The sequence below is a fragment of the Nerophis ophidion genome, linkage group LG01 (assembly GCF_033978795.1).
Source record: "Nerophis ophidion isolate RoL-2023_Sa linkage group LG01, RoL_Noph_v1.0, whole genome shotgun sequence".
Lineage (NCBI taxonomy): Eukaryota > Metazoa > Chordata > Actinopteri > Syngnathiformes > Syngnathidae > Nerophis > Nerophis ophidion.
Window position 1 is genome coordinate 35,953,641 of NC_084611.1, and position 27,539 is coordinate 35,981,179.

The 27,539-nt window shown below is 41.3% G+C and overlaps 1 protein-coding gene across 3 annotated transcripts in view; it reads left to right on the plus strand.

Moving 5' to 3' along the window:
• nipbla (NIPBL cohesin loading factor a) overlaps positions 1–27,539 on the plus strand; it is an 89,607-nt gene that overhangs the window by 34,188 nt on the left and 27,880 nt on the right. Inside the window, exons 3-27 of one of the 3 annotated variants that reach the window (XM_061901797.1) lie at positions 13,826–13,977; positions 14,065–14,230; positions 17,431–17,531; positions 17,609–17,720; positions 17,823–17,986; positions 19,201–19,349; positions 19,911–20,001; positions 20,110–20,331; positions 20,406–20,657; positions 20,732–21,471; positions 22,071–22,284; positions 22,405–22,575; positions 22,729–22,902; positions 22,971–23,132; positions 23,222–23,325; positions 23,408–23,494; positions 25,434–25,665; positions 25,812–25,963; positions 26,048–26,128; positions 26,212–26,312; positions 26,417–26,546; positions 26,629–26,711; positions 26,822–26,954; positions 27,094–27,237; positions 27,320–27,406. In XM_061901797.1, coding sequence (XP_061757781.1) covers positions 13,914–13,977; positions 14,065–14,230; positions 17,431–17,531; positions 17,609–17,720; positions 17,823–17,986; positions 19,201–19,349; positions 19,911–20,001; positions 20,110–20,331; positions 20,406–20,657; positions 20,732–21,471; positions 22,071–22,284; positions 22,405–22,575; positions 22,729–22,902; positions 22,971–23,132; positions 23,222–23,325; positions 23,408–23,494; positions 25,434–25,665; positions 25,812–25,963; positions 26,048–26,128; positions 26,212–26,312; positions 26,417–26,546; positions 26,629–26,711; positions 26,822–26,954; positions 27,094–27,237; positions 27,320–27,406 — 4,116 coding nt within the window. In that variant the 5' untranslated portion in view covers positions 13,826–13,913. The remainder of the gene's footprint in view (positions 1–13,825; positions 13,978–14,064; positions 14,231–17,430; positions 17,532–17,608; positions 17,721–17,822; positions 17,987–19,200; positions 19,350–19,910; positions 20,002–20,109; positions 20,332–20,405; positions 20,658–20,731; positions 21,472–22,070; positions 22,285–22,404; positions 22,576–22,728; positions 22,903–22,970; positions 23,133–23,221; positions 23,326–23,407; positions 23,495–25,433; positions 25,666–25,811; positions 25,964–26,047; positions 26,129–26,211; positions 26,313–26,416; positions 26,547–26,628; positions 26,712–26,821; positions 26,955–27,093; positions 27,238–27,319; positions 27,407–27,539) is intronic. The other 2 variants (XM_061901805.1, XM_061901816.1) reach the window with 2 other exon arrangements.

Below are 27,539 nucleotides of genomic sequence, written 5' to 3' on the forward strand. Positions count from 1 at the left end.
AGACTTCAGGCATGACGACTCCGCAGTGGTGGGATGTGTGTCTGAGGGGAGCGAGCAGGAATACCGAGAAGTCACCTCAGGGTTCGGCGACTTTTTTTTTTCATTGAGACTAAGGTTATTTATGTATTTAATATTTGTATGCTTACTGTGGTATATTATATATGTATTCTTTATTTGTTTACTGTTCTGTCACAGAGAACAAGGACATTGGATACAATTGCTACAGTATGAAAAGGGGTAGGATTAAATAAGCTCTGTTTCTTCCTACTCCTTTTCAGATATGCTGTAATGAAACATCTGGAATTGTGTGATGCATTACATTGTATTGCATGCTTGTTCAAAATAAACTGAAACTGAACTGATATGCACATAAATACCTGCACTTAAACACCAGTAAAACAAAACAGCTTGTGATTCATTGACTTCTGGCAGTCAACACCACCACCCCCACTTATGAACATTCAGGGATCATACTGGATATAAAAATTGTGGACTCATTTAAATACCTGTGTGTTCACCTAAATAATAACCTGGCCTGGACTCACAGTTCAAATCCTGTATACAAGAAGTGTCAGTCGCCTAGACCTCTTGAGGAGACTGAGGTCTTTTGAGGCGTGCGAGTCACTGCTGTGCTGCTGCTATGCTGTGTTCTATGCCGTGGTTTGCCAAGGTGGGGGGCGGCATGGTCAGAGACAGAAACAGCCTTAAAAAACTGATTAAAAGAGCTGACTCTGTCCCAGGTTGCCCACTAAAGAGCAATGAGGAGGTCGCTGACAGAAGAATGAATATAAAGTTAAAGTACCAATGATTGTCACACACACACTAGGTGTGGCAAAATTATTCTCTGCATTTGACCCATCACCCTTGATCACCCCCGGGGAGGTGAGGGGAAGAGTGAGCAGCAGCAGTGGCCGCGCCCGGGAACCATTTTTGGTGATTTAAACCCCTATTCCAACCCTTGATGCTGAGTGCCAAGCATGGAGGTAATGGGTCACATTTTTATAGTCTTTGGTATGATTCGGCTGGGGTTTGAACTCAGAATGCTAACCAAGTTGACATCTATAATGTCCAATCCCTCTCACGCCATGCATGACACTATGTGGGCCCTGAGTAGCTCTTTTAGCATTAGACTATTCCATCCACAATGCAAGAAGGAGTATCGGGACAGATCCAATAACAGAAATATGTCATATAGGAATTAACTATAATAAAACGTTGAAAAAATGCTGTGTCACATGAATGGTTTTTAACTAATACCTTTGTGACATGAAAAAACACAAGTAATGTAAAAAAAAACAAATGATGTTTACTTTTTGAAATAAAAAAACCCACAAAGCAGTTTGGCTAATGAAGATAAGTCTAATAAACAAACTTTGTTCTTCTCCAATGCCTCCCTGTGGTTCAGTACAAGTTTGGCCAACAAAAATAAAGAGGAGTGACACCTCTCACATCGAATACACAATCTTCACAGCCTTCATTCAGTTCGATGAGATAACAAAACATTTTAGTTAATATTGATTTTATTTGAACACTGATACAGTTTGCAGTAAAATAAAGGACGAGTGAAGATCCCAGTAAACAAACTATAAACTTTATATACATGTTGTGACAACATTCACAACACGTTGCCTGCTGCATGTTTCCTCACCTCATTTGACTCTCAGTCACAGCTGATGGATGCTGTATTGAGAAAATAAAAGCAACGACATATAGTTTTTCTCCTTTGCTATATACTTTTAGTGTGGGGACAAGTGCGTCTAACGTGGACCCCGACTTAAACAAGTAGAAAATCTTATTCGGGTGTTACCATTTAGTGGTCAATTGTACGGAATATGTACTGTACTGTGCAATCTACTAATAAAAGTCTCAATCAATCAATGAATCAGTCTGTCTTCAACATTGGCCACACCTGTCTCCATCTAACCACAGCAGTGCGCTCTTAATTAAGCATGCCGGGAAGTGAGGGAAAATTAAGTTAAACCAACCGCTTGGCTCAGTTTACTCCGCCATGATTATCAAGCCAAACGACGCTAGTGCGCATGTGCCTGACATCCTGTTGCCTGAAATGCATTAATAAATGACGGGTTTTCAGTAATTATAAAAGTATTACTATTATCGCAAATTATCATTATACCGTTTACCTTTACGTCCCTAATCCATTAACAAGTAAAAAGTCAAGGGCGGTCACGCCATGTTCTTGCTGCTGATGTTGGTCAATTTTTTAGGGCATTACTGCGAATGACGTGGGTGGTTGCCGGGGTTAAATTTGAGCCCTAAAGCATCAAAATCTCTATTCGCATGCGTGCTACTTTTTCCCCAATAATCGCACAACATATTTTTAATCGCAAATGCAAGTAAAATGCTCGCCTTGTCCAGCCCTAATTTTCTGCTTCCACTACTAATGATCAGCCTAGTCAAATCAAATCAAATCAACTTTATTTATAAAGCACATTTAAAATTTACCACAGGGGTAGCCAAAGTGCTGTACAATGGGCAGGTTAAAAGATAATACGAGAACCAAGCAAACAACACAACACAAACAGAACATGATAAAAAATAAATAAATAAAACATAAAAACAGGTTCACAGCAGGTGTATAACGGGGTGCCATTGCAGGATGGATATCACTCAGTGTTAAAAGCCAAGGAATAAAAGTATGTTTTTAAGAGAGATTTAAAAACAGGAAGAGAGGAGACTTGTCTAACACTCAGAGGTAGGTCGTTCCAGAGTTTGGGAGCAGCAGCGGCGAAAGCTTTGTCACCTCTAAGCTTCAGCCTTGTGTCAGGGACAGTTAGTAGCAGCTGATCGGCTGATCTTAGGGATTGGGTAGTGCAGTAAGGCTGAAGGAGGCCGGAGAGATATGTTGGCGCGAGGTTGTTTAGACATTTAAAAGCAAATAGAAGGAGTTTAAAATTGATTCGATAACGCACAGGGAGCCAGTGAAGGGACACTAATATAGGGGTGTAGTGCTCACGTCTGCGGGTCTGTGTTAGCAGACGAGCAGCAGAGTTTTGCACGAGCTGCAGGCGGGCGAGGGACGCCTGGCTAATGCCTACATACAGGGCATTGCAGTAGTCTAATTGATTCGAGATAAAGGCGTGAATTTATTTCTCGAGATCATGTCGTGACAGAAGCGGTTTCACTTTCGCTATTTGGCGTAATTGATAAAAGCTTTTTTGAACGACGCTGCTGATTTGTTTTTCGAATTTAAAATCTGAGTCGAACTTTACCCCCAGGTTTGTGACACAGTCGCTGAGATACGGAGTCAGAGTGCCGAGGTCAACGTTAGGGGAGGGAGAGCGACTTGGACCGAACAACATAACTTATGTTTTGTCTTCATTTAGGCTCAGGAAGTTAGCTGAAAGCCAGGCTTTGATGTCGTGCAGGCAGTCAATGAGACGTTGAACCGTGTTATTTTGTGCCATGGGAAAATAAATCTGGCAATCATCGGCTAAAAAATGAAATGCAATACCATACTTCCTAAAAATAGAACCATGGGGGAGAAGGTAAAGCGCAAATAGGATTGAGGCAAGGATTGAGCCCTGGGGGACCCCGTGTGGTAAAGGAGCTGTGGAAGACATAAAACTGTCTATTTTTACACAAAAACTCCTGTCGGCTAGGTACGACCGGAACCAGTAGAGGGTGGCGCCCTTAACACCCACACAGTTCTCAAGACGAGTGATTAAGGTGGCATGGTCGACGGTGTCGAACGCAGCAGACAGATCTAAAAGCACCAGAACGACATATTCACCAGAATCAGTTGACAGGAGGATATCATTAAAAACTTTTAGAAGCGCTGACTCTGTGCTGTGGAGGGCTTTAAAACCGGACTGGAACAGCTCAGTGATACCATTATCCTCTAAGAAGGGCAACAACTGACTGTAGACAACCTTCTCTAATATTTTGGAAATGTATGGTAGATTAGAGATAGGTCTAAGGTTAGAGAGGAGAAAGGGGTCGAGGCTTGGTTTTTAAGTAGAGGTCGTATCACTGCATGTTTAAACTCTACTGGAAGTATTCCAGAAGAGAGGTTACTATTGATGATGTTAAGGAACAGAAGGGTCATATGAAGGCTGGGATAAACTGGCTCTAGTTGACACAATTTTGTCAGTGAAAAAATGGAGACAATTTTCACAGAATTCAAAAGAAGCATCAAAACCAACAGATTTGGGAGCATCAATGACAGTGTTAATAGTTTTGAACAGAACTCTGGGGTTGTTACAGTTAGAAGATATAATCTGAGATAAATATATATTCATCTTTGCTTTTACAGTCATCTGAAAGGAAAGCAGGCTTTCTTTAAAAATGGCAAAGGACACATGCAGCCTGTCCTTTTTCTATCTTCTCTCTGCTCTCCTACATTCATGCCTGGCTGCACGAGTGACGTCATTCAACCAGGGCTGAGGCGTGGCTTTAAAACGGCGGCACTTGAAAGGAGCCATCGTGTCCAGCGTTTGTAAACAAATGGAGTAGAAACCCACAAACCAACTCTTCACTATTCGGACATACAGAGGCTGCAGAATTATCTAAAAATTGAGGAGAACAGAGCAGGAGACGACGAATTAAACATGCGAGAGCGTTGAGGCGAAGCGCACAATTTAACCGGACACTGAGTGGGAATATCAAACAGGATCGGCATATGATCGGAAAACACAGCGTCGCAAATGTCCAAATTAAAAACACACAAACCATACAAGAGCACTAAATCGAGTGTATCCCCGCGTTCGTGTGTGGAACCACACACAGAGTGTACAAAGTTAAAAGAGTCAATGACATTCAGGAAGCTCCTGGATAAAGGTTCATCTGGGCAGCAGGTGTGAATATTAAAATCACCAACAATTAGGACACTTTCATATTTGGGGAGGATTTCGGCCAGAAATTCAGAAAAGTCATTTATAAAGTCTTTGTGGTACTTAGGTGGTCGATATACGACGGCACACAGGACGACATCAGAAAGACCCAGTTCAAACATGCATAATTCGAAGCTTGAAAAGGAGGATTGCAGGGGGATCTGACGGCATTTAAAGTCATTTTTTAAAACGACTGCTAATCCTCCTCCTTTTCGGCCGGAGACCGCAGAGTGAAAGTACTTCGCCAACATTGCCTGTACACACTTCTGTCTCGTCTACTGAGCATAATGCAAAATTAATGTATCTACTTACTGCATATTCCTCCTAAAAAGTTTTTTCTGGCTTTGGCTCATCACCACCTACAAATGTTTTTTTTTTTTTTTTTTTTTTAATTTATATTTTTTTAATTATTTTCATATACTGCTAGTATAGGAACATTTGACGGACAGACAATGACATGTTCATTTTCAAACACGTTCCATCATGCATTCAGCTACAAGTTGACGTACCTTGTACTCGACTTGAAGTTTTGACTTCTGGTCCCGGAGTTGGCTCAACATGTTTGAAGTGTTGCCTCTTTTCGCTGGGATTTTTTCCTTAATTTTCTGGTGATGGACTGACTGTTCTCAAATATTTTACCATAAGCATACTTTACCAATCCAAAATATGTCCGAACTTTAGAGTTTGTCTGTTTTCCGGCTGCTGGTGCGTTACCGGGACGTAAGCAATGCTGCCTAGAATACATTATTAAATGACAGTTTTTCAATCCATTTAAAAATCAAACGGTGTTACTAACCATCCAGAATTTCACCGAGGTTTATCATTATATCGTTTACCTTTTACATCCCTCGTCCATTAACAGGTAAAAAGTCAAGGGCGTTCCTGGCTTGTTCTTGCCGTAAATGCTGGTCAAATTTTTAGGGCATTGCGTCAAGTGACAAGGGCGGTCACGGCACTTTCCGCGGTTGCCATGATTAAATTTCAGACCTGCAACAGGTTGACATATAAACCTCGGAAAACGCCCGCACGCCTCACCGTTCTTGAGGCACTCTTGTGCTCGTTTCCCCAAACCCAAAACTGCTCCCGTCCGTATAAACCAACAAACACCACAAAAAGTTGCACGACAAAGCTGCGTTGGTCTGCACTATTAAACAAAGTATCGAGTTGTGGAGACGGGTTATGCATTAAAAACACTTTCCTTCTTTCCTCAACAGCCATCATTTGTCCGCGACGTAAAGCTAAAATCCAAATAGCGTTATGGTTACTCACAGGGCGGGCCAGCCGCCACCGGCACAAAGCCCAGACGAACAGCTACAAAAGCGAGGGTGCTCAAAGTACAGCAAATACAGACTACCGTAAGATCAACCGTGCACCGAGGGACCCCATATCCATCCACCTCTCAAAGACATGCATAATAATAGATGTAAAAACATTTTATTTGGCAAAGACCTGTCCTATATGGGGCGAGCGGTACACTGTTCCTTGTAGTATGTGCCTTTTGTGCATAATATTATTTTTTCATTTGTTTGCACTTTATGATCGCACTTTGCAATGGCATATTTATTATTAGTTTGCTCTTTTGTCTATTTTATTTTACAACTGATTTTTTTTTTAGTTTGATTTTGAAATGAAAGTTCACATACCGTTTGTTTAAAATAGAAGTGCAATAAAATATGTTTTACATAACAGTAAATCGTGATCAATAATCAGAATTTCTATATTGAAAAAGTAATTGTGATTGTTATTTTGGCCATAATCATGCACCCTTGATATACAATACCACCATTTTTCAAGTTTCTGTACGTTGTTCCAAATTGATCTGGAGACTTTTCCAATCCTTTTAATTTTTTTTTTTTTTCTCATTTAAAAATTATTACTAACCCTTCTTGCATCTCTTTCTATTGTTATTGGAGACTCACGCTCTGCAGTGTCCCCACCAAGCAGCAAGTGGTGCTGCGATCCTCCACTATCCCACAGCTCTCACAGCCGGTCACACTATAACCTGGCGCAGCAGCCCCAGCTGGCGCTTCCCATTCTTGAAAGACCACTATCCTATTGATATTTCCACATTGCACATTTTGCAGATCGCTGTTCTCAGGCCTATTTTGGATATACTGGAATAAGTTCACATTGCAGGCATGTTTCCTCCTCTACAGATGATCACATTCTTCTTGCTTACTTCACCACACTGCAATGTTTCTTTAAGTTCAAGTTAAAGTACCAATGATTGTCACACACACACTAGGTGTGGTGAAATTTGTCCTCTGCATTTGACCCATCCCCTTGATCACCCCCTGGGAGGTGAGGGGAGCAGTGGGCAGCAGCGGTGGCTCCGCCCGGGAATCATTTTTGGTGCTTTAACCCCCAATTCCAACCCTTGATGCTGAGTGCCAAGCAGGGAGGTACTGGGTCACATTTTTATAGTCTTTGGTATGACTCGGGCGGGGTTTGAACTCACAACCTACCGATCTCAGAGCGGACACTCCAACATAGGGGTGTCAAACGTACGGCCCGCGAGCCGGATCAGGCCCGCGAACAGGTTTTATGCGGCCCGCGAGATGAGTTTGCTAAAGATAAAAATTAGCCTAAATAGATGAGGTGGCGACTTGTCCAGGGTGTACCCCGCCTTCCCCCCGATTGTAGCTGAGATTGGCGCCAGCGCCCCCTGCGACCCCAAAAGGGAATAAGCGGTAGAAAATGGATGGATGGAAGAAACGGCTGTTCTGAATGTGTCCACTACATGTCACAATAGCAATTCTGTGTATGTTTGTAGATCAGGGAGCTAGTATTCACCCGCATAACTATTTTGAGGGCATGTCGTGGTGACAAAGCTTTTAACGTTCTCTAACACGTATCGTCGCGCCAACCTTCACGCCATGATATCTGCATGCCTGTCAGTCACATGTAGCATGCAACCCCTGATTGCACACATCAACAATTGCAAGGCATACTTGTTTAACAGCCACACATGTTACACTGATGGTTGTGATATAAATAACTTTAACACTCTTACTAATATATGTGCCACACTGTGTACCCACACCAAACAAGAATGACAAACACATTACGGGAGAACATCCGCACTGTAACACAACATAAACACAATAGAAGAAATACCCAGAATCCCATGCATCTCTTCCGCACTACTAGACCTATTGGATTTTCGCATCTGCGTTGTTCAAGGTAAAATACAGTAGCCATTTAGAATGTTTTTCATTCAGTTGAGCACCCGAATTAAGGGGGATGGCCTCTATGTCACATAGTTGTAACCCAGCAATATATTAACTATATTTTATACACAAATAGTCTTTGGTACTGATTTGGATATATCTAGGACCACGGGCACTACATGTTGTGCCATTTTATATGTAAATGTGTGCTGGTATGTTTCTTCGTGTTCTTTGCCTATTGTCAGTATTTCTCGAAATGTTTGATCAAATACTAAATGGTAGTAGTTAGGGATGGAAATCAATAACTGGCTCTTAAGAACTAGCTCCCAGTGTTTCGATTCCTTGGAATCATTTGACAGTTTTGTGAACAATTCATTTATCGATCGATACCTGTGGGCATGCTTGACGTCACCAAAATCACATATGCTTGATTTTCTGCTAAATATAGGTAATTGTTATAGTTGATAGTTGCAAAATTGCACAGTGTATGGTTCTACTTGACTTGTTTGTTTTTGTCTTTGACTGGTTCTCTCCGGGTATTCCGGATTCCTCCCAACTCCAAAGACAGGAGATAGGCTGATTGGCAACACTAAATTGTCCCTAATACGTGAATGTGAGTGTGAATAGTTGTCTGTCTGTCAGTTGGGCCCGCGACGAGATGGCGACTTGCCCAGGGTGTATCCAGACTTTTTGATTGATTGATTGATTGATACTTTTATTAGTAGATTGCACAGTACAGTACATATTCCGTACAATTGACCACTAAATGGTAACACCCGAATAAGTTTTTCAACTTGTTTAAGTCAGGGTCCACGTTAATCAATTCATGGTACAAATATATACTATCAACATAATACAGTCATCACACAAGTTAATCATCATAGTATGTACATTGAATTATTTACATTATTTACAGACTTCTGCGCAAGGACCGCTGGCATAAGTTACAGTCCCCCTGCCACCCCAAATGGGACAAGTGGTAAAAAATGGATAGTTGCCAATTGCGGCCCGCGAGACGTTATTTTGTGGCCCGCACCTTGATATGAAATTTTAATGTTAGTGTGACCTGCGAGTTTTATATGAATGGCGCTTGACAGCGTCATACTTACCAGCCATCCTTACCAACCATCCCGATTTTTCCGGGAGACTCACGAATTTCAGGGCAACCACTCCCTTGAATTTCTGTCGATTTTCACACAATCAACAATGTTCAGGGGATGCCATAATGACACTGCCTTTAGCGCCCTCTACAATCTGTACAAACAACATGCCAGCCCAGTCATATCTTGTATTTGGCTTTTGAACACACACACAAGTGAATGCAAGGCATACTTGGTCAACAGCCATATAGGTCACACTAAAGGTGGCCGTATAAACAACTTCAACCTTGTTACAAATATTTGCCACACTGTGAACCCACACCAAACAAGAAAATGACAAACACATTTCGGGAGAACATCCGCACCGTAACACAACAGAACAAATACCCAGAACCCCTTGCAGCCCTAACTCTTCCAGGTTACAATATACAGCCCCGCTACCACCAAACCCCGCCTCCTCAACCCTGCCCCCCACATATTAACCCCCACCTCTTGCGTCGGTAGAGGTGGTGTATATTGTAGCCCGGAAGAGTTAGTGTTGCAAGGGATTCTGGGTATTTTTTCTGTTGTGTTTATTTTGTGTTACGGTGCGGATGTTCTCCCAAAATGTGTTTGTCATTCTTGTTATGTGTGGGTTCACAGTGTGGGTCATATTTGTAACAGTGTTAAAGTTGTTTATACGGCCACCCTCAGTGTGACCTGTATGGCTGTTGACCAGGTATGGCTCGCATTCACTTGTGTGTGTCTGCAGAAGTCTCATACAACATGTGGCAGTGCGGGCACGCTGGTTGTATGATGAAAAGGTGGATGCGATGACGTGTTGTAGAGGACGTTAAAGGCAGTGCTATCACGGCACGCCCTTAATATTGATAGCCGGGTGAAAATCAGGAAAAATTCGGGAGAATAGTTGCGTCGGAGGTGCATTGATATTCGGGAGTCTCCCGGAAAAATCAGGAGGGTTGGCAAGTATGTTGCTAGGTCGGGAAAGCCATTCAAAGAAGGTGAATACATTAAAAAGTGCATGTTAGATTTTTTTCAAGAAACCTTTTCACCCAGTTTCTGCATCCAGTGGCCCCCAGGTCAATTTAGTTTGAGACCCCTGCTCTAGACAATCGTGTTTACTTCATCACCACATCCGGTTTCGGCAGTGCTGTTTTTGGTGATGAAAGTCTTTTTTCGGCGCCCAAGTTTTCAGTGCATCACTAGTCAATAATGAGCAATTTTATGTTTGTGTAATTTTGATATGGTGTTCATTGTTCCCCTGATCTGGAACACAACATCTGTGCCTGAAAGGGGATTGGCCGAGAATGAGGAATTGTTGTGTGTCTGGGGAAGCACGTAGACAAAAATGTTTGCACGGAAGGCAATACCTGTTGGAAATGGGTCGTTGTTAGCATAAGTTTGGTAATAAAAGTAAAAAATAACATCAGACTTTTGTCTTCTTTTTAAGGCTGTATTACATTATATTACTTTCATTTGTTTTAACGTCAAAAAACCTTATTTTTAAGGTTTGCCGGCTTTATTTTGCGTTGGCGTTGCACCACGATTAGATACATTAGGGGGAACACCTGCACTTTATGCTTCCTCAATGAAGGCAATGGACACTTTGCATCAACACTTTTTATTGCACTGTGACACCACCATAATCAAGGAAAAGAAGTTGCGATAGCTTCTGCCAAAGTAGCTGATTCTGAACAAAAGTTGAACGCAGCCTGGTGTGTATTTGTGCTGTCGGTCAAGCTGCAGTGCAAAACAGGGCACTGTGCCTCCGGTGGTTCGCGGAGCCACCGTGCCAGCCACCGTGCCAGCCGCCGTAGGCAAGGTGCGGGCAAAGCGGGCGGATGGGTGGTGCATCGGTTTTACCGCCAAGGCTCCAGGCACTCACGTGTGTCTTGCTTATGGCTGAGTTTTTCGGTGGCCAAATTTTTGGTGCACCTTTAGTTAATAGTGTGTAAATAATAGGCTATGTATCTATTTTTACAATGTATTACAGGATTTCTCCTAGACTGCCAAGATACCTGTGTCGGTGGGGGCATGGTCACGAGGCGTAGTAATGGGCGTAGTCACAATGACTCTGCTATGATGATATGATTTTCTTTAAAACAAAAAATTCACTGGTGTTATTTTACATTTGACTCTCCTTAGTTTTATCCTGCTTCCAAATGAGTTTTGTCTCCTGTGCAGCACTTTGTGAAACTTTTTTTTTCTAAAATATGCTATATCAATAAATTCGATTGGATAAGAAAAAATGTATACACACCTTTAAAAACAAATCTGTTATTATTCATTAGCATTAAGATATATTTTTATATCATTTTGCTATATATTTAATTGTTGCCGCTTACTTTGAGAACTTTTCAAGTGTCTAGAGACTTTTATTGAGTTTTTTATTAAAAACAACTAGCAGCAAATCTAGCTTCTCTTTCTGGTGTTATTATTAAATGTAATTGTGTTTAGAGACTCTTTAATTCCGTCCCTCGATGTCCCTGACCAAAGAGGCAAGCGACAGTGAGCATGACGTCACATTTGCTTCGCTTGGTTCCAGTTGAACTCTCTCTTCTTAAATGCCGCCACCATCCTTTTAATATTTTGCACATTTTGTAGATCACTGTCCACGGGTATATCTGGTTCTGTCCACATTGCATACATGCTGACAACGCTTCAGACAGTGGCGTTTGTCTTGTTTACATCCGGGTTCGGTAGCACTGTTTAATGTAATCAAATTCTTTTTTCGGTTGTCAAGTTTTCGGTACATCATTTGTCAATAGTGCTGAAATAATAGAGCGATATATATCAATCCATTCGAACTTTAACGACCTGCTGGTGGGAATGTTAATTGTTTGTGAGGTCTGGATTTAATGTCAATTTTTCCCATGTTTACAGACACACAGTCCGTGCCTGAAAAGTGATTGGCAAAGAATGAGGAAGTGTAGTTGTGTGCGGCGGGGAAGTGCGGCCTAATGGAGACGAAAGTGTAGACACGGGAGGTAAAACCTGTTGGAATTCCGCCATTGGTTATCATAAGATTGGTGATAAAAGTTAAAAAAAGACTTTGTGTGATTTTTATTTTTTGTGGGTTATACAATATATCATTTTTAATTTGTTGACAAATAGGAAAAAAACATATTTTCAAAGTGTAGCGATACTAAAAATGTTGTGGTGGTACGCCACATTCAATTACATTAGGGGAAACCCTGAATTTTTTTAATGTGTTGCGGCTTTTATTTTGCCGTGGCACTGCGCCATGTTTAACTACATATAGGGGAAACCCTGCACCTGAAACACAACCACCTGACTCAATATTTCCAACTCATGAAAGACGTGCACATGAAGATGTAGAACCTTTGTCCCAACAGGCCACACTGAGGTGTTTGATGAACAAGGTCAACGCAAAAGGGTGTGCGCTCACGGAAAGTGTAGTTCACTACATCACCAAAGACATGTTGCCCTTAATAACAGTTGAAAAACTAGCATTTTGTAAGAAGCTGCAAACGTTTGACAAACGTGTCATGTTGTCATGACATGATGGTGTTCCTTGCTCTTAATCCCAGACTAAAGTTGCACCTGGGGATAGGTTGATTGGCAACACTAAATTGGCCCTAGTGTGTGAATGTTGTCTATCTGTGTTGGCCCTGCGATGAGGTGGCGACTTGTCCAGGGTGTAATCCGCCTTCCGCCCGATTGTCGCTGAGATAGGTGCCAGCGCCCCCCGCGACCCCAAAAGGGAATAAGCGGTAGAAAATGGATGGATGGATGGAAGTTTTTTTTGCATATGGCCTGTCAATACATATTCTTATACTGTTGTGTTTATATTGTTACTCTGCACTTTAGTTCACAAAGGTCCTAACTTGATTGTCAGTTAAGTAATGTACAACTGTATATCTGCCTACATGTTTTAATATTGAAGTGCGATTTTGTTTGTCAAGACATTATTTAGCCATGTTATTTATTGTTTTGGTAGTGTATATATTTGCGGGGCCCCACACCCTCCTTAACAGAGACAGAACCTATTTTATAGTTTATTTATAGTGCAACTTTTTCACACATGGCAATTCAAAGTGATTTTCAGAAAATTACACAAAGGTAAAAATAAGTCAATTGTAACCATAATTTCATTTAAAATTGTAAAATAAAATCATTATAAAACAATCATTATTCAAATTAAAATCAAAGAATGAAGGTAAAATACTTTCAGTAGCCATATGCACAAAATATTGCTTTTGGTTGTGATTTTTATTAAAGTGCAAAGTTTTGCTCACAGACTAAGTATATGTTATTGTTGTTAGTTTTATTTAACTTGGGGATTTAAAAGTTTACCTTCCAATTACAATGTTATTTTACAAGATATACAGGTTTATTGCAATTGAACTGGTATACTTCTCATGTAATATCCTTACATTAGTGGTTAATTTGGTCTCAAAATAATGTTGAGAATGATATAATTAATTTATCAGCAATAATTTGTTGGTCAATATACCATCATTCAAAATGCGTTATCAGCCCAGGCTTAGGTACAAGCTCAATTTAATTAGAGAGGTTGGTGATTTTGTTATTGCAAATAATGAATTTAAGCATATGAAATAGTGGAAACATTTAAAAAATACATATCCTGTTTATATGTTGCAAACGTTGACTGAATGGCGTTTCCTCTGGTTGCTGTTCTGTCAGTCAGTGCTGAAAGGGAATGTTGGCTCTTCTTCCCTAGGTGTCAGGAGATGTGAGGACGGGTGTCGTCCATCGACCCCCCTGATCTTCCTGTGTATCAACACACTCCCCCCACCCTCACCTCAAGTATGAATGGGGATATGCCTCATGTTCCCATCACCACTCTCGCTGGGATCGCTAGCCTAACAGACTGTGAGTTGTGTCCATATACTGTTGTCATGTAATGTCTTCTTAAAATGAGCAATAACAGTCTTCTTTCGCCACCATCTCTTGTCCTAGTGTTGAACCAGCTTCCCCTCCCGTCCCCCCTACCGGCCACCACCACTAAGAGCCTCCTTTACAATGGGAGAATCGCAGAGGAGGTGAACTGCCTACTGGGATGTCGGGATGAGAATCTAGCCTCCCAGCTTGCCCATGGCCTCAGCCAGGTTTCCACAGAGCACATGTAAGTTTTTAAATAATTTTTTCATTCATTCGTTTTCTACACCTTGGGTTCACTCCACAGTAGACCTGCAAATAGCGACTATTTTGATAGTTGACTAGGACTGGACTATTTTAAACGATTTTGTCGACTAATTGGATTATAAACATGTAAAACAACTATTTAGTGGATCTAATTTAGCCATCAGCGTCTAAATTCAGTTTGAGATATTTATAGGCATTTGCTAACTGACAATTAAGACAATAAAGATTACCTTAATTCAGTAATAGATATTTTTTTTAGTGTTATTTTTTTTTCACGTCTTTACTGTGTATATAATTGAAAAGTGTTTATGTTGTGTACAAGGTGTATTTACAATATGTTGTGCAAAGGAAATTTCATAATTTTTGGAAGCTCATCTTGTATTTGACATTGTTAGGCGCAATAAGTGTTCAACTTCAGTCTAAACCCGTTCGGTCTGCAACATTTTCAATTTATGAATGTATAACTGTTTGTTTCTTTTGTTGACCACTGACCAAAGAAATAATCAACTAAAACTAAACTAATATGTATTCATAATATGAACTGTGCTGCCCATTAGGCTTATTACAAAAATAATAACTACAGTATATTAAACTGGTTTCCATTTAAAAGCAAAGGCAGGCCCTGTGCTGATAAAAAGAAGTAATTTTGTATGTAAACAAAAGATAATTAAAATTGCAGCAATAACAACAGAAACATTAACCTTTCTGAACTACCTTTTATGTAGGAAAAGAGCATTCTTTGAAAATGATAATGTTGACGAATCTTAACACATGTATTGGCCTGGGCATTATGGCCAATTTCCTGAATGGATTAGATTTTGATTCATAAGGTACTACATCGATTAATCACAATTTGGTTCGATTCAGTCTATACCTAAATATTGAAAATGTTTCAAATGTGTTTCAAAATAAAACATATAATTTCTTTTTTCTCTTCACTATAAAAAACATTGGGAAGTTTGCTTTATATGTTCTTAAAAGTCTCAAAAATGACATTTTGGAAAAATCGGGTAACTCCAAGTGAAAGTAAACTTGTATTAAAAATTTCCATTACTACGAATTGCAATTGAGGGGGTGTGTGTAACGATGGAGGAGAGTGAGACTCTGTCATTCGCACTTAATGTCTGCTCCTTTTCCCCCAGCTCCTTGTGGGTGGATTTTCCTTTTACTTTTAGTTTTTTATTGAGCATTGGTTGTACAGACATTTAGACATAAAATCCTACGCAAATATGAGCATTGGTTGTACAAACATGTAGACATAATCACATGTACACATTAACATACAGTGTAAGAAGTGGTTTAGAAGTAAAGCAACGCTCATTTTTTTAATAAAACAATGCAAACAAAACGGACAGGCAAAAGGCCTGTCGCCTGTAGCCACAAACCAAAAAGGGAACTAGGATAAAAAAGTGGAGTAAATTTAATAAACAGGTAAAAAGACAAAAACTGAGAAGGTGCAAGGAACAAACTTGTTATGGGGTTGTGGAAATCTATTGCATTGGCTTGGTCAACATGATACAAGGTAATACTGAATTGACTGCTTAGTGGCGTTAAGCACCTTTGAGTCCATTCAAGTAATTTAGCACGGGGTTAAAAAAAAAATGTCTCCTGACCCCTGAGGGATATTTTATTTTTTCTTTCTGGATAAAGTGCATCAAGTTACTCAGCCACGATGACAATCTTGGCCGCATTTTGGTTTTCAATTGAAGTAGTAGTATTCTGCGTGCAAGTAGTGTTCCAAAGCCATGGATATTTTTGTGATCTTTCTTAATTTTGGACCATCTACAACACCAAAAATGGTTGTTGTAGCCAAGGGTTGGATGGATTTTCCTTTTAAAATGCTTACTATTGTAGGAATTTGGTTGTTCAAGATTAGGAGATTTTGATCATTTGAGAGGGCACCTTAGTGGCTTCTGTGTGTGTGGGTGTTGGCAGAGTTGCGCATACAGCATACTTCAGTTTTTTTCTAAATAGAAATATGATCCATCACCCTTTATGTTTGTTTTATATACAGTACTGTGTCGCACTTTATAATTTGTTCAAAGTGAACAAACCAAAACTAAAATGGGGACTTTTGTCATGGCCGGAAGCCATTATTTGTATTTATATTGTTTCTTATGGGGAACTCTGCTTCAAAATAGTAACTTTTCGATGTACGAATCCTGTTCAATAACCTATTAAGTTTGTAAATCGAGGTTCCACAGTAACCGTTTCAGTCCGGTGTTTTTGTTTCATGATCATACCATAGTTTGGTTCACTTTGAGGCCGTAAATCTTTGCCAACAAATGTTGCGATGGCTTCTATTACTATATGTCAGGGCTATTCAACTGGTGCTACAGAGCCAAATATATTTGTTAGTGACAAATTGAATATGTAAATCTTGTCGTCGTCAACAAATCGTTGCAACCCCACTCAAAAGTCAAAAAATTGGCATTTATGTTAATTAAGTGGTCCTCTTTTTATTTACTGTCAGGCCACCTTCTAGTATACAGGAATTTTTTCATGCCCTGCCCCTTGAATTTAAATGTGAATTATATTTATATAGCGCTTTTTCTCTAGTGACTCAAAGCGCTTTACATAGTGAAACCCAATATCTAAGTTACATTCAAACCAGTGTGGGTGGCACTGGAAGCAGGTGGGTAAAGTGTCTTGCCCAAGGACACAACGGCAGTGACTAGGATGGAGAAAGCGGGATTCGAACCTGCAACCCTCAAGTTGCTGGCACGGCCACTCTACCAACCGAGCTAAACCGCCCCAAATAATATGGATAACCTGATATTTATTTATTTATTCAGCTATATGAGCCAGCATGTTGTTTTGTATTTTTAAACTAAATGTTTATGTCAAAGATGTAGAACTGTAATTTCTTCTTCTGCACGTAATGAATATTATGTATGCACAAAGTTAGGCATCATGATTAATAATTTCTGATGACGGATCCAAACCATATAGCAGATGAATACTTGCGGACTGATTATATCAAATCTTAGCCAGATATTTTTTAAAGGTCCCAACTCCTGGATGTACAATTACTGTGTATGGTCACCACCACCATGTAAAAAAGCATGGAGATGCATGATTGTTGAAAAACATGGATGCCAGTTACTTGTGTGCTGCAACACCTTTGCCATCACAACTTGGCTGGATTTGGCTGAACCTGTTCTTTGTCTATTGTCGCAGAGAGCTTAAGGACAACCTGGGTAGCGATGAGCCCGAGGGAGATGCACCACTTTTGCTGCAGACCATGCTGGCCAGGAACCCTGGCATTTTCAGGGAGAAAAGTACACGCCATATCATACACACGTATGTATACATGGGCTTAAATGTCTGATTTACTCATTCCTCCTTTCTTTTACAGAAGTTATGCAGCAGCCAGTGGTACCACCGTTTAAGATCACCCAAAATTCCATGCACAGTCCAGCCCAGTCAGCAAACTTCCAGCCCACAGCAATTTCTCCCAATCCTTCAAGGTGGGTCTGTGTTCTCAGAATGCAGGTTTACTTCGTGCAAATACATATTTTCTTGTTTCAATCATCATTTTAACTAACATTCGCCCTTTGTGTTCCAATTAGTCGTTTCGTGGCGCCTCAGGCTGGCTCCAATAGTCGGTACATTGGCCAGCAAAATAGTCCGGTGCCCAGTCCCTACACCCCCCAGAGCCCTGCCCCCGGTTACATCCAGCAGTTCCCCCACCAACAACCACCAAGCTATAACCAACACCAGCAGATACAGCAAGGTGAGTGGCTTGTTCCTCTCTTACATTGCACTATTTAGGAACTATGTATCATGCCAGCAGTAATCAATGTAATTGCACAATGCTCACTCGTCCTCTGTGCGCAGCAAAACTATACCGCGCACAAAATCAAATCCAATCTGAACTCTAAACAAAATAAACAATTTGTTCTGTAGGATTTTGCAATGCAACTGACAGGTGTCAACAAGCGGCCATAACAGATAAAACAATGTTCGTCAACACTGTTCAATTATTGTAACATCTGTCCAGACGCTCTAAGGAGGACAGTAATTCTATTCATCACTTTATTAAGCAAAACTGTTTGTCGGCTGTAGCCACACCAAAAACATTAGTTAAAAACTTATATCTAGCAAAACTGGTCGTTGTCTGCTGTACAAACCAGGCCCAAACCATCTCTTTGTCTTCTGCCATATAAACAGCAGCCACTTGCTCTCTTTCACTTGAGCCAACATGCGCTCTCATGGCACTTAGCCACTGATGTGTTTATAGCCACACAAAAAGTCGCACAACTACAACGCTACACAAACTGTATATGCTAGGACCTTACAATATGACTCCCCGATCAAATAAATGTGTGCCTTCTCTACTGTCATTTATTAAGAATGTTAATTTATGGACATTAATCATGAAATGCTGTTACTAGATTACAGAAATGCTAAGACAAATATTTATTTTACAGAAAAAAAGTCAAAGGAATTTACACTTTATCCCATACTTACATCTCATTGTGCAACATGTGAATATTTTAAGGAAACTAAATGAGATCTCTGAAAGTGGTTAAAATTATTCCAAAACAGTACCCCCACCCAGACATACAATACTGGTATACAGTTCATGAAAAACAAATTTATTTATTTTTTTCATTGCAAGCTGGCAAAATCACATATATTCGAAAATAATCTCATTGTAATGACTGCTGTCATTGGATTATAATAATACAACATTTAACTTGTTATGATGTCAGGTTTGGGACATGTGTGTTGCTAGTATGGCCACAATCTGCCCATCTGATTTTGCTCACATATGCTCCACTGAATGCTCAGGGAGTTTTTCCTTTTTCTCAGACACATGAAAGATTAGAGGACACATTGGTAATGATGCTCATTTCTTATCGTACTTCTGTTCACAGTATTGTTTCAATGATCAAATCCCTCAGTGATACATATATAAAATGTGTTTTTTTTTCTTCTTCAAAGTGTCTGTGGCTAGTCCTATGGTTGCAGGAAGTTTACCAAACATCCATGAAGGAAAGGTATCTGGGCAGATGGCTAACACTGCCAACCACCACTCAGACAGACACGGCACTGACGACTACTTGAACATTGTCCATCGAATTGGCAGTGAGGTATTAGAACATGATGACAATCCTTCTTTGTCCCAGCAGAAAAAGTAATAATGTTAGAAATGCCTCCAGAAGCTTGGAAAATGTTCCCAATTGTCTTACATATTGGCTAGCTGTGTTTATTTACTCAAATGCAGGGACTATGAGGCATTTATGAGAGGTAAATATTTTATTAGAAGGGATACCATTATTTCAATAGATGCATTTTGCGTATTTTCTTTCTGAGAAGTAGCCTCCTACAGTTGACATTTGTTGTAGGTGTATTTATTTTATGAGAGTTACATATTTCTGAAAAAAATGGCCCTGTTATGCCAAACTCAAATCCACTGCAGAAGACTCTGGCTCACATGAGGGTAGCACTTAAAACTACACTGGCAACATCAGCTTTACAGATGCCGTAGCAACTACTGTGTATATTGGGTGTTTGGCATTTATTGACTCCGATACAATCATACACTGTTGAATGCAGATAAATATGGGATGCTGTAGATAAAACTGTTACCTGCAATCTGTAGTTAGTGTCATACTGAAGTTGATTGAATGTGCCATGTGTGTTTTATCCAGGAGGGAGACTCAGCCTTAAGAAATCCCTCTTTCCATCTACGATCGCCACAGTCTGGCTCTTCTCCAGCAGCGGGGGACGGAACACCCAAGTGTAAGGACAACAGGAACTGTTTTTCACGCATATCACAAACACTGCGCTAATGTGGTATACAAGTGTTAATTTAGTTCATTCACATTTTTTTTCTCTACTGCCTCCCAGCGAGTTCTCGTCCCCCGCTGATTCTGCAGTCGCCGCCCCCTTATACACCCTCGCTGCGGGAGGGGGGACCCGACCACAAACAGCAGATCCAGCAACGGAAGAAAATTCCCGCTGTGAAAGAGGAGAAAGATATGTATGACATTGTTAGCTCTCCAAACAAGGACTCCACCAAACTCACGCTCAAATTGTCCAGGGTCAAATCAAATGAGTCGGATCCACCAGGTATAAAAATATTTTACATCACACACACACTTCTATGCAAGCTAACCAAGTCTAATCCATGCCTGACTTATCAGGTGATGTTGTGCCAGGCATGGAACACAACTCGGACAATATGGAGACAGAACTGGGCTTCCAGCAGGTGCCTGTTCTCCAGCAGAACTTGGGAGCCCGGCACCAGCAGGTACCCCAGCAGGCAGGGGGCGTCTGTGGTGCCCAGCCTCCAAGTTCCCCTTACGACGAGGTAGAGCTCGATGCCCTTGCAGAAATCGAAAGGATAGAACGAGAAGCAGCTAGCGAGAAGTGTTCTAAGGAAGTCCAAGATAAAGGTATGTAGAAGGTGCATGTACTGGATGAATAATAGTATTCTGTTATGTTGAAGGTTATTATTTTCATTCTACAGACAAGCCCCTGAAGAAGAGGAAACAAGACTCTTTCCCCTTGGAGCCCGGCGCAGGGGGGCCCGGTGGTCCCACCGGGGCCCCAGGAAGCGGACCCACAGGAGGGGGCAATGCTGGCAAACTGACCCCGCAAGAGGCCACAGCAGCTGGGAATGGTGCCAGTCGTCCTCCCCTCATGGTGAGCATCGACCTCCAACAGGCAGGGAGGGCTGATGGCCAGCTCGACCCCTGTCTGGCTGCCCCTGTTCCAGCCCTAGAAGCCCAACGCTGGCCTGAAGAGCCAGGTAGTGGGCCAGCCGCTGTAGAAGGGTCTGACACTGCCTCGCGGTTGAAACCAGACGGACGACCGGAAGTCATCAAGAACAGGGTTGATAAACATGAGAGCAGAAGAGAAGTTCGGGAGTCGTCAAAGCACCGACATGACGAGAAGTTCTCAGACAGGCGGGCAGAGTTGCCAAAGCCATCACACGGACGAGACAGGGACAGAGAATCTGAGAAAGATAGGAGGCATCGGAGTGAGACTGGTAGCCGAGACCGGCGCTCTCCCGATGCTCGATTAAGAAATGACCGAGATAGATCTGGTTTCCGGGCTTCTTCCATCGGTGAACCTGGTCGAAGCCGCTATAGGCAAGATGGTCTGAAGCCGACTGCCACTCCTTCTGGCGCTAAGCTTCCAAATCCTTTCCCTGCTCACCTCCTGGGAGGACAAAGTGGCGCACTGAAGAACTTCCAGATCCCTAAGGTGATCTGGATCGACCCAGACAAAAAATAACTTCCAATCATTCAGATGTCACTGCTTGCAATCTCACAAAATCACCGCTCTCCCTTGTTTTCATATTACTTTTGCCATTTATAAACATTTGCTTTGTATCGGGGTAATTTTTCAAATTCCGTTACCCATTAACCCGCATCCAACCATTTTTTAAAGAGTAGATATTTTGTGTTATTTATGAAATCGTACATTTAATGCATAGATTTGAGAAAGAAGGCAAGAATCTTAAAAAAATACTCCACTGCTGTTTCTCAAACGTTATGAATGCCCCTGGAGTATGCAGTCTATCAACATCATCACTTGGGAAATAATCAAAGCCGCTTGTTTTCCGAGCAATTTTAATGAAAGTGTTGTTGTTTGTCATAACAATAACATTAAGAAAACTGTGGAGTATTCCTTTAAATCTGTCACCAGAACTATACTGGAAACTAACATCAGAGTCGCTTAGCTCATCAGTTTGCACCATTGTTGACCGTATACCATCTCATATTTTTCTTTTCAAAATTTTAGGCTCAATTAGCGAGCGATACAGAGAGCGTCTCTGACTGCCGTTTTTTTTCCTCTTTCAGCTTAAATGCGACAAGGAAAGCGCAGTCCCGACCGAAAGCACAATCTGGGGCCAGCCGAAAGTCAAATTGGAGCGACTGGGTCTGGTGCATGACTTTGAGAAGAGGCCCAAACCTGTGGTGGTTCTGAAGAAGCTCTCCATAGACCAGATTCAAAGAATCATTCGTCACAGCAAGTCTGGAAAGAACAGGTTCTCCTCAGGAAAATCTGGCAAAAGTATGACACAAAATAAAAGTAGAACCCTTAAATAAACTTGTTGGCTAAACTTCTTCAATATGTTGTGTGCTTTTATGTTGTGTCCACTGTGCATATAATGATACATTGTGGCATTTCCAGGTGGCATGGACCCAGCAGTCCTAAAGGAGCTGCCTCCAGAGTTGCTCGCAGAGATTGAATCAACTATGCCCCTTTGTGAAAGAGTCAAAATGAACAAAAGGAAGCGGAGTACCATAAATGATAAGCCCAAATACGCCGAGGTCAGCTCGGATGATGACGCAAACGGAGAATGTGAGTCGGGTTGATTAGCTTCATGCTACAGTATCTGCACAAAACACAGTATGACTCAATAATGACAGTGTAAGGCTTATTGTCAGAGGTAATTGAGAGTTTAGGTGTATGTATGATCTGTAGCTCAAAAATACATATTTGTAATGTTCACAGCTGCAAGGAAGCGTCAGCGTAGGGACAAAGACAGATCATGGGAATTTGAGGAAAGAGAACGACGGATCTCAGGTGAGCATCGGAAAAGTGGGCCCAAAGATGGCCGGCGAGGCTCGGGGAGCCGATACCGGGACTCCTCCGATGAAGATTCACCGCCACCCAGCATGAGCGAAGGTCTGTTTTCAACACATATTTTTCTCTCTTTCTGTTTGGACTGAGCAAAAATGCCTTTTCCCACTCAGTTGCTAGAAAAATGAAGATGAAGGAGAAGCAGAAGAAACGAAAAGCGTACGAACCCAAGCTTACACAAGAAGAACTGATGGACTCGTCCACTTTCAAGAGGTTCCTAACAAGTATCGACAACATCATGGAGAATCTTGAGGATGTAGACTTCACCACCATGGGTAATTATCACAGATGGCTTCGAAATTATACTGTAATTTGCCAAGTTCTGTTTTAAATTTGCACTCACTAATTGGATCATGTTTGACAGCAGACGATGATGAGATACCTCAGGAACTGCTGCTTGGGAAGCACCAATTAAACGAGCTGGGAAGCGAATCGGCTAAAATTAAGGCCATGGGCATCACTGGCAGGGTAAAGCTATATTTACAAAATATAATCTACTCTTAAAACATCGGTGAATTTCATTGTACTCAGTGTTTTTTTCTGATTTTAGATTCCATCAGACAAGCTGGTAAAGCTGCTCAACATACTCGAAAAGAACATCCAGGATGGATCCAAGCTCTCCACCTTGATCAGTCATGTGAGATCCTATTTCCTAAACTTGATCACATATACTTCTATAGTGGCCCCCACTCTAACACAAACCATACCCTAATTAGTCACAGACCGACCCGAGAGAACTGGGTTAAAACTATTCATATAATAAAACATACAATACATTAAAGGGACGGCGTGGCGCAGTGGAAGAGTGGCCGTGCGCAACCCGAGGGTCCCTGGTTCAAATCCCACCTAGTACCAACTTCGTCACGTCCGTTGTGTCCTGAGCAAGACACTTCACCCTTGCTCCTGATGGGTGCTGGTTGGCGCCTTGCATGGCAGCTCCCTCCATCAGTGTGTGAATGTGTGTGTGAATGGGTAAATGTGGAAGTAGTGTCAAAGCGCTTTGAGTACCTTGAAGGTAGAAAAGCGCTATACAAGTACAACCCATTTATTAAATACACATCTGCACGGGCTTACAGCCATACCTTAAGTGCAGCTTTGCATAGTCATAGCATCTCTACAGCGTTTTTTTGCTTAAATTTTTACAGATATCTTTATTAATAAATCATACAACACCTATCTGCATACAAAATAAAATACAACAAATACAGTGTAATAGAATGTCTTACAGCCGTGCAGCGAGTGCAAATTTGAAAAGGCATTACAAGTAGGAGTCCACAATTTTTTGCCCAACCTAATACTAATAATTTTCTGCTTCTCAGGACCAATAACAATTCACCTTTTTTTTTTTTTAAATGTAAATTTATGTGTAGCTTGTAAACTGCTGGAGGTAAGATTTAAGCAAAAGTGAATTTAAACAAACTGTACTTGTAGATTTATCCTAACCAAATATGCATTACTTTTAATGTGGTGCTAACATCACATTCATAAATCAGTAGTGGCTGTTATGTCTTTGTTTCCATCATTCAGTGAGTACAAGAGTGTAGCAATCACGATGTATTATGCTGGCAAACATTCATTCGTAAAATAGACACGGCTCAGAAGTACAAACCGTGGCTACAGGTGGTCTTCTGGCTGACAGGGTCCAATGTTGTCAGCGATGGTGGAGGTCGGGATTTATTGCATCCCTGATATTGCAGCTGTCAAGTGTATTGCTGATTCATGTGTTGTTTCATCTCTGAGCTGGCTCTTGCTACTATGGGCAGCAATCCAGTGTGTTTGGGGTGCTTTCCTGTCAAGCCTTGGCATCCATGATTGATTGACAGTTTAGCCTGCTTGGCTCTTGCAGGTAAACCCGCATGTGGGGAAAATGACACTAGCTTGGTTTGCTATTTCTCCCCAGCACCGTCATTTTATTTCCATGAGGAAATTGCAGATTTATTTGGCCCTAGTGTTGTCCATGGCGGGCTTTTTGCACTTTTTTCATGATCGGCGGTTGAAGGTTTTTTCTTTGCGGCTAACTTTAGGCAGCTTCCTTGTTTGTGCTAGTGTCTTCATCTGCTTGCTTGTATGCTAGCAGCGTTTGATAGCTGGCTAGCATACAAATATGATGTGTTAAAGCTAGTGAATTTTTTTCTCTTCCTCACGGAGGGGGACTTTTAGTGGGGCATGCAGAATGTCTTCCCCTTACATAGTAATGAAGTCCCACACTACCGGCGGTCACCATGTCTGTTGTTTAAGTTGTGATGTCCGGGTGAGTTTAAGGGAAGGTAGGAACTCCCATGAGGTAGGCGCGCTTGATTTGTTTACCCTAACCCACCAAAGCACAATATGAGTAATCTCGCCTTATTGAAGTTATTATTGTTTATTTTGTTATTTAGCCATTTTTTAATGATTATTTTATTAAATCGTTAGGGCGTCATAATTCCCGGCAGTTACCATCGGTGTAAACTTTAGCAGGCAACAATTAGTTCCACCTCCAGCTGGTACTCTTTACCTGCCTAGTACTCTCTGTAATTGTGAGACTTGACCAGCACCTATTTAATGGAATATGGTATAAATCTTCTTTCCAATGTCAGGACCATGACGCTGAAGATGAGGAAAGACTGTGGAGGGACCTCATCATGGAAAGAGTCACGAAGTCTGCAGACGCCTGCCTCACTGCTCTCAACATTATGACGTCTGCACACATGCCGAAGGCCGTCTACATCGAAGACGTCATCGAGCGGGTGCTTCAATACACCAAGTTCCATCTTCAGAACACACTGTATCCACAGTATGACCCCGTCTACAGGGTGGACCCACATGGCAGTAAGGAGAAAGTCTAAAATTAAAGAATGCCTAATGTTTTCCACTTAATCTTTAACATGAACAACTATGCATTATCTAAGAAAAAATTTTGCACTAAAGAGATCCCTGGAAAAAGAATTACAGTACTTTTACTCTTGTTCCTTTAGGTGGCCTTTTGAGCTCCAGGGCAAAGCGTGCGAAATGCTCCACACACAAGCAGCGTGTCATTGTTATGTTGTACAACAAAGTGTGTGACATTGTCAGCAACATCTCTGAGCTTCTCGAGATTCAACTACTTACAGACACCACCATCCTTCAAGTAAGAACAATTCACAAAACTCTTTGCTCTCTCTAAGACTCCTTGTGTTTACAATGTTTTAACATTCTTATCTATCTTCTTCAGGTCTCGTCAATGGGAATCACGCCATTCTTTGTGGAGAATGTTAGTGAGCTGCAACTTTGCGCTATTAAACTAGTGACAGCAGTAAGTAATTTACCCTTTTCTGGAACTTACAATGAACTGTAGGACTGTTAAGACATAGCCAAACCACCGTTTCTTGTCGACAGGTGTTCTCGCGCTACGAAAAGCATCGCCAGCTGATTTTGGAGGAGATCTTCACATCTTTGGCCAGGCTGCCCACCAGTAAACGCTCCCTCAGGAACTTCCGGTAATATGCCTTTTATGAATATTATCTGTGACTATCACAAGAATGGCAATTGTCAGTAGTGCAATGTAGCAGTAAAGTTCCAGTGGACACTAAATTACTTTCAGGTTGAACAGCTCAGACCAAGATGGAGAGCCCATGTACATCCAAATGGTGACAGCCCTGGTCTTACAGCTCATCCAGTGTGTGGTCCACCTTCCCAACGACAAAGACACTTTAGACGAGCACGAAAATAAAGTAAGAATGTGTTTAAATGCACATAATATACATGCTGTCCGTGCTGTTTTTTAAAATAAATTATAATCTCTTATTTTTCTAGATTGACCAAGATGTTTTGATTACAAACTCTTATGAGACAGCAATGAGAACAGCACAGAACTTCCTCTCAGTATTCCTCAAAAAGTAAACACCTTTCTGCTATCAAAGCTATTGGATTCATACTGTATTACAGCACTCGTCTATTCTACTTGACTGTTCTGGTCTCATGTTGCGTTTCTCCATCTCTCCCTCAGGTGTGGCAGCAAGCAAGGAGAGGAGGATTACCGGCCGCTGTTTGAGAACTTTGTCCAGGACTTGCTCTCAACAGTTAACAAACCAGAGTGGCCCGCTGCTGAGCTGCTGCTCAGTCTGCTCGGAAGACTACTGGTGAGTGTAACGGGGCTAGAAATTAGCTAGCCCACAAATGTATTATACATGGCCCATGCTTATCCCCGCCATTTCCTATTTGGAATTTTGCTAAGTATTTTTTGCGTAATCTTGCTACTGTATATTCGGTTTGCCACAGGTGCACCAGTTTAGCAACAAGCAGACGGAGATGGCGCTCAGAGTAGCCTCTCTAGACTACCTTGGCACCGTGGCCGCCCGTCTGAGGAAAGATGCTGTCACCAGCAGGATGGACCAAACATCGATAGATCGCATTTTACAACAGGTAGAACAACCGTTTCTTGTTCTGTCATTTAAGCCACAGGCATATGTACGCTCGTATTATTTCTTTGATGATCTCTCCTTAGTCTCAGGGTAGCGATGAGACCCAGCAACTGCAAAAGGCTCTACTGGACTATTTAGAAGAAAATGCTGACACAGACGCCTCTCTATGGGTGAGTTTTCCTTAGACTGTAGCAAAAAAGACTATTTAAAATAACTACAATTGGCGTAATTGTTCAATTGTCAGCATTGTTAACATTGATGGTTTTTGCAATTTTGCATCTAAAAATGTTTATTTTTGAAATG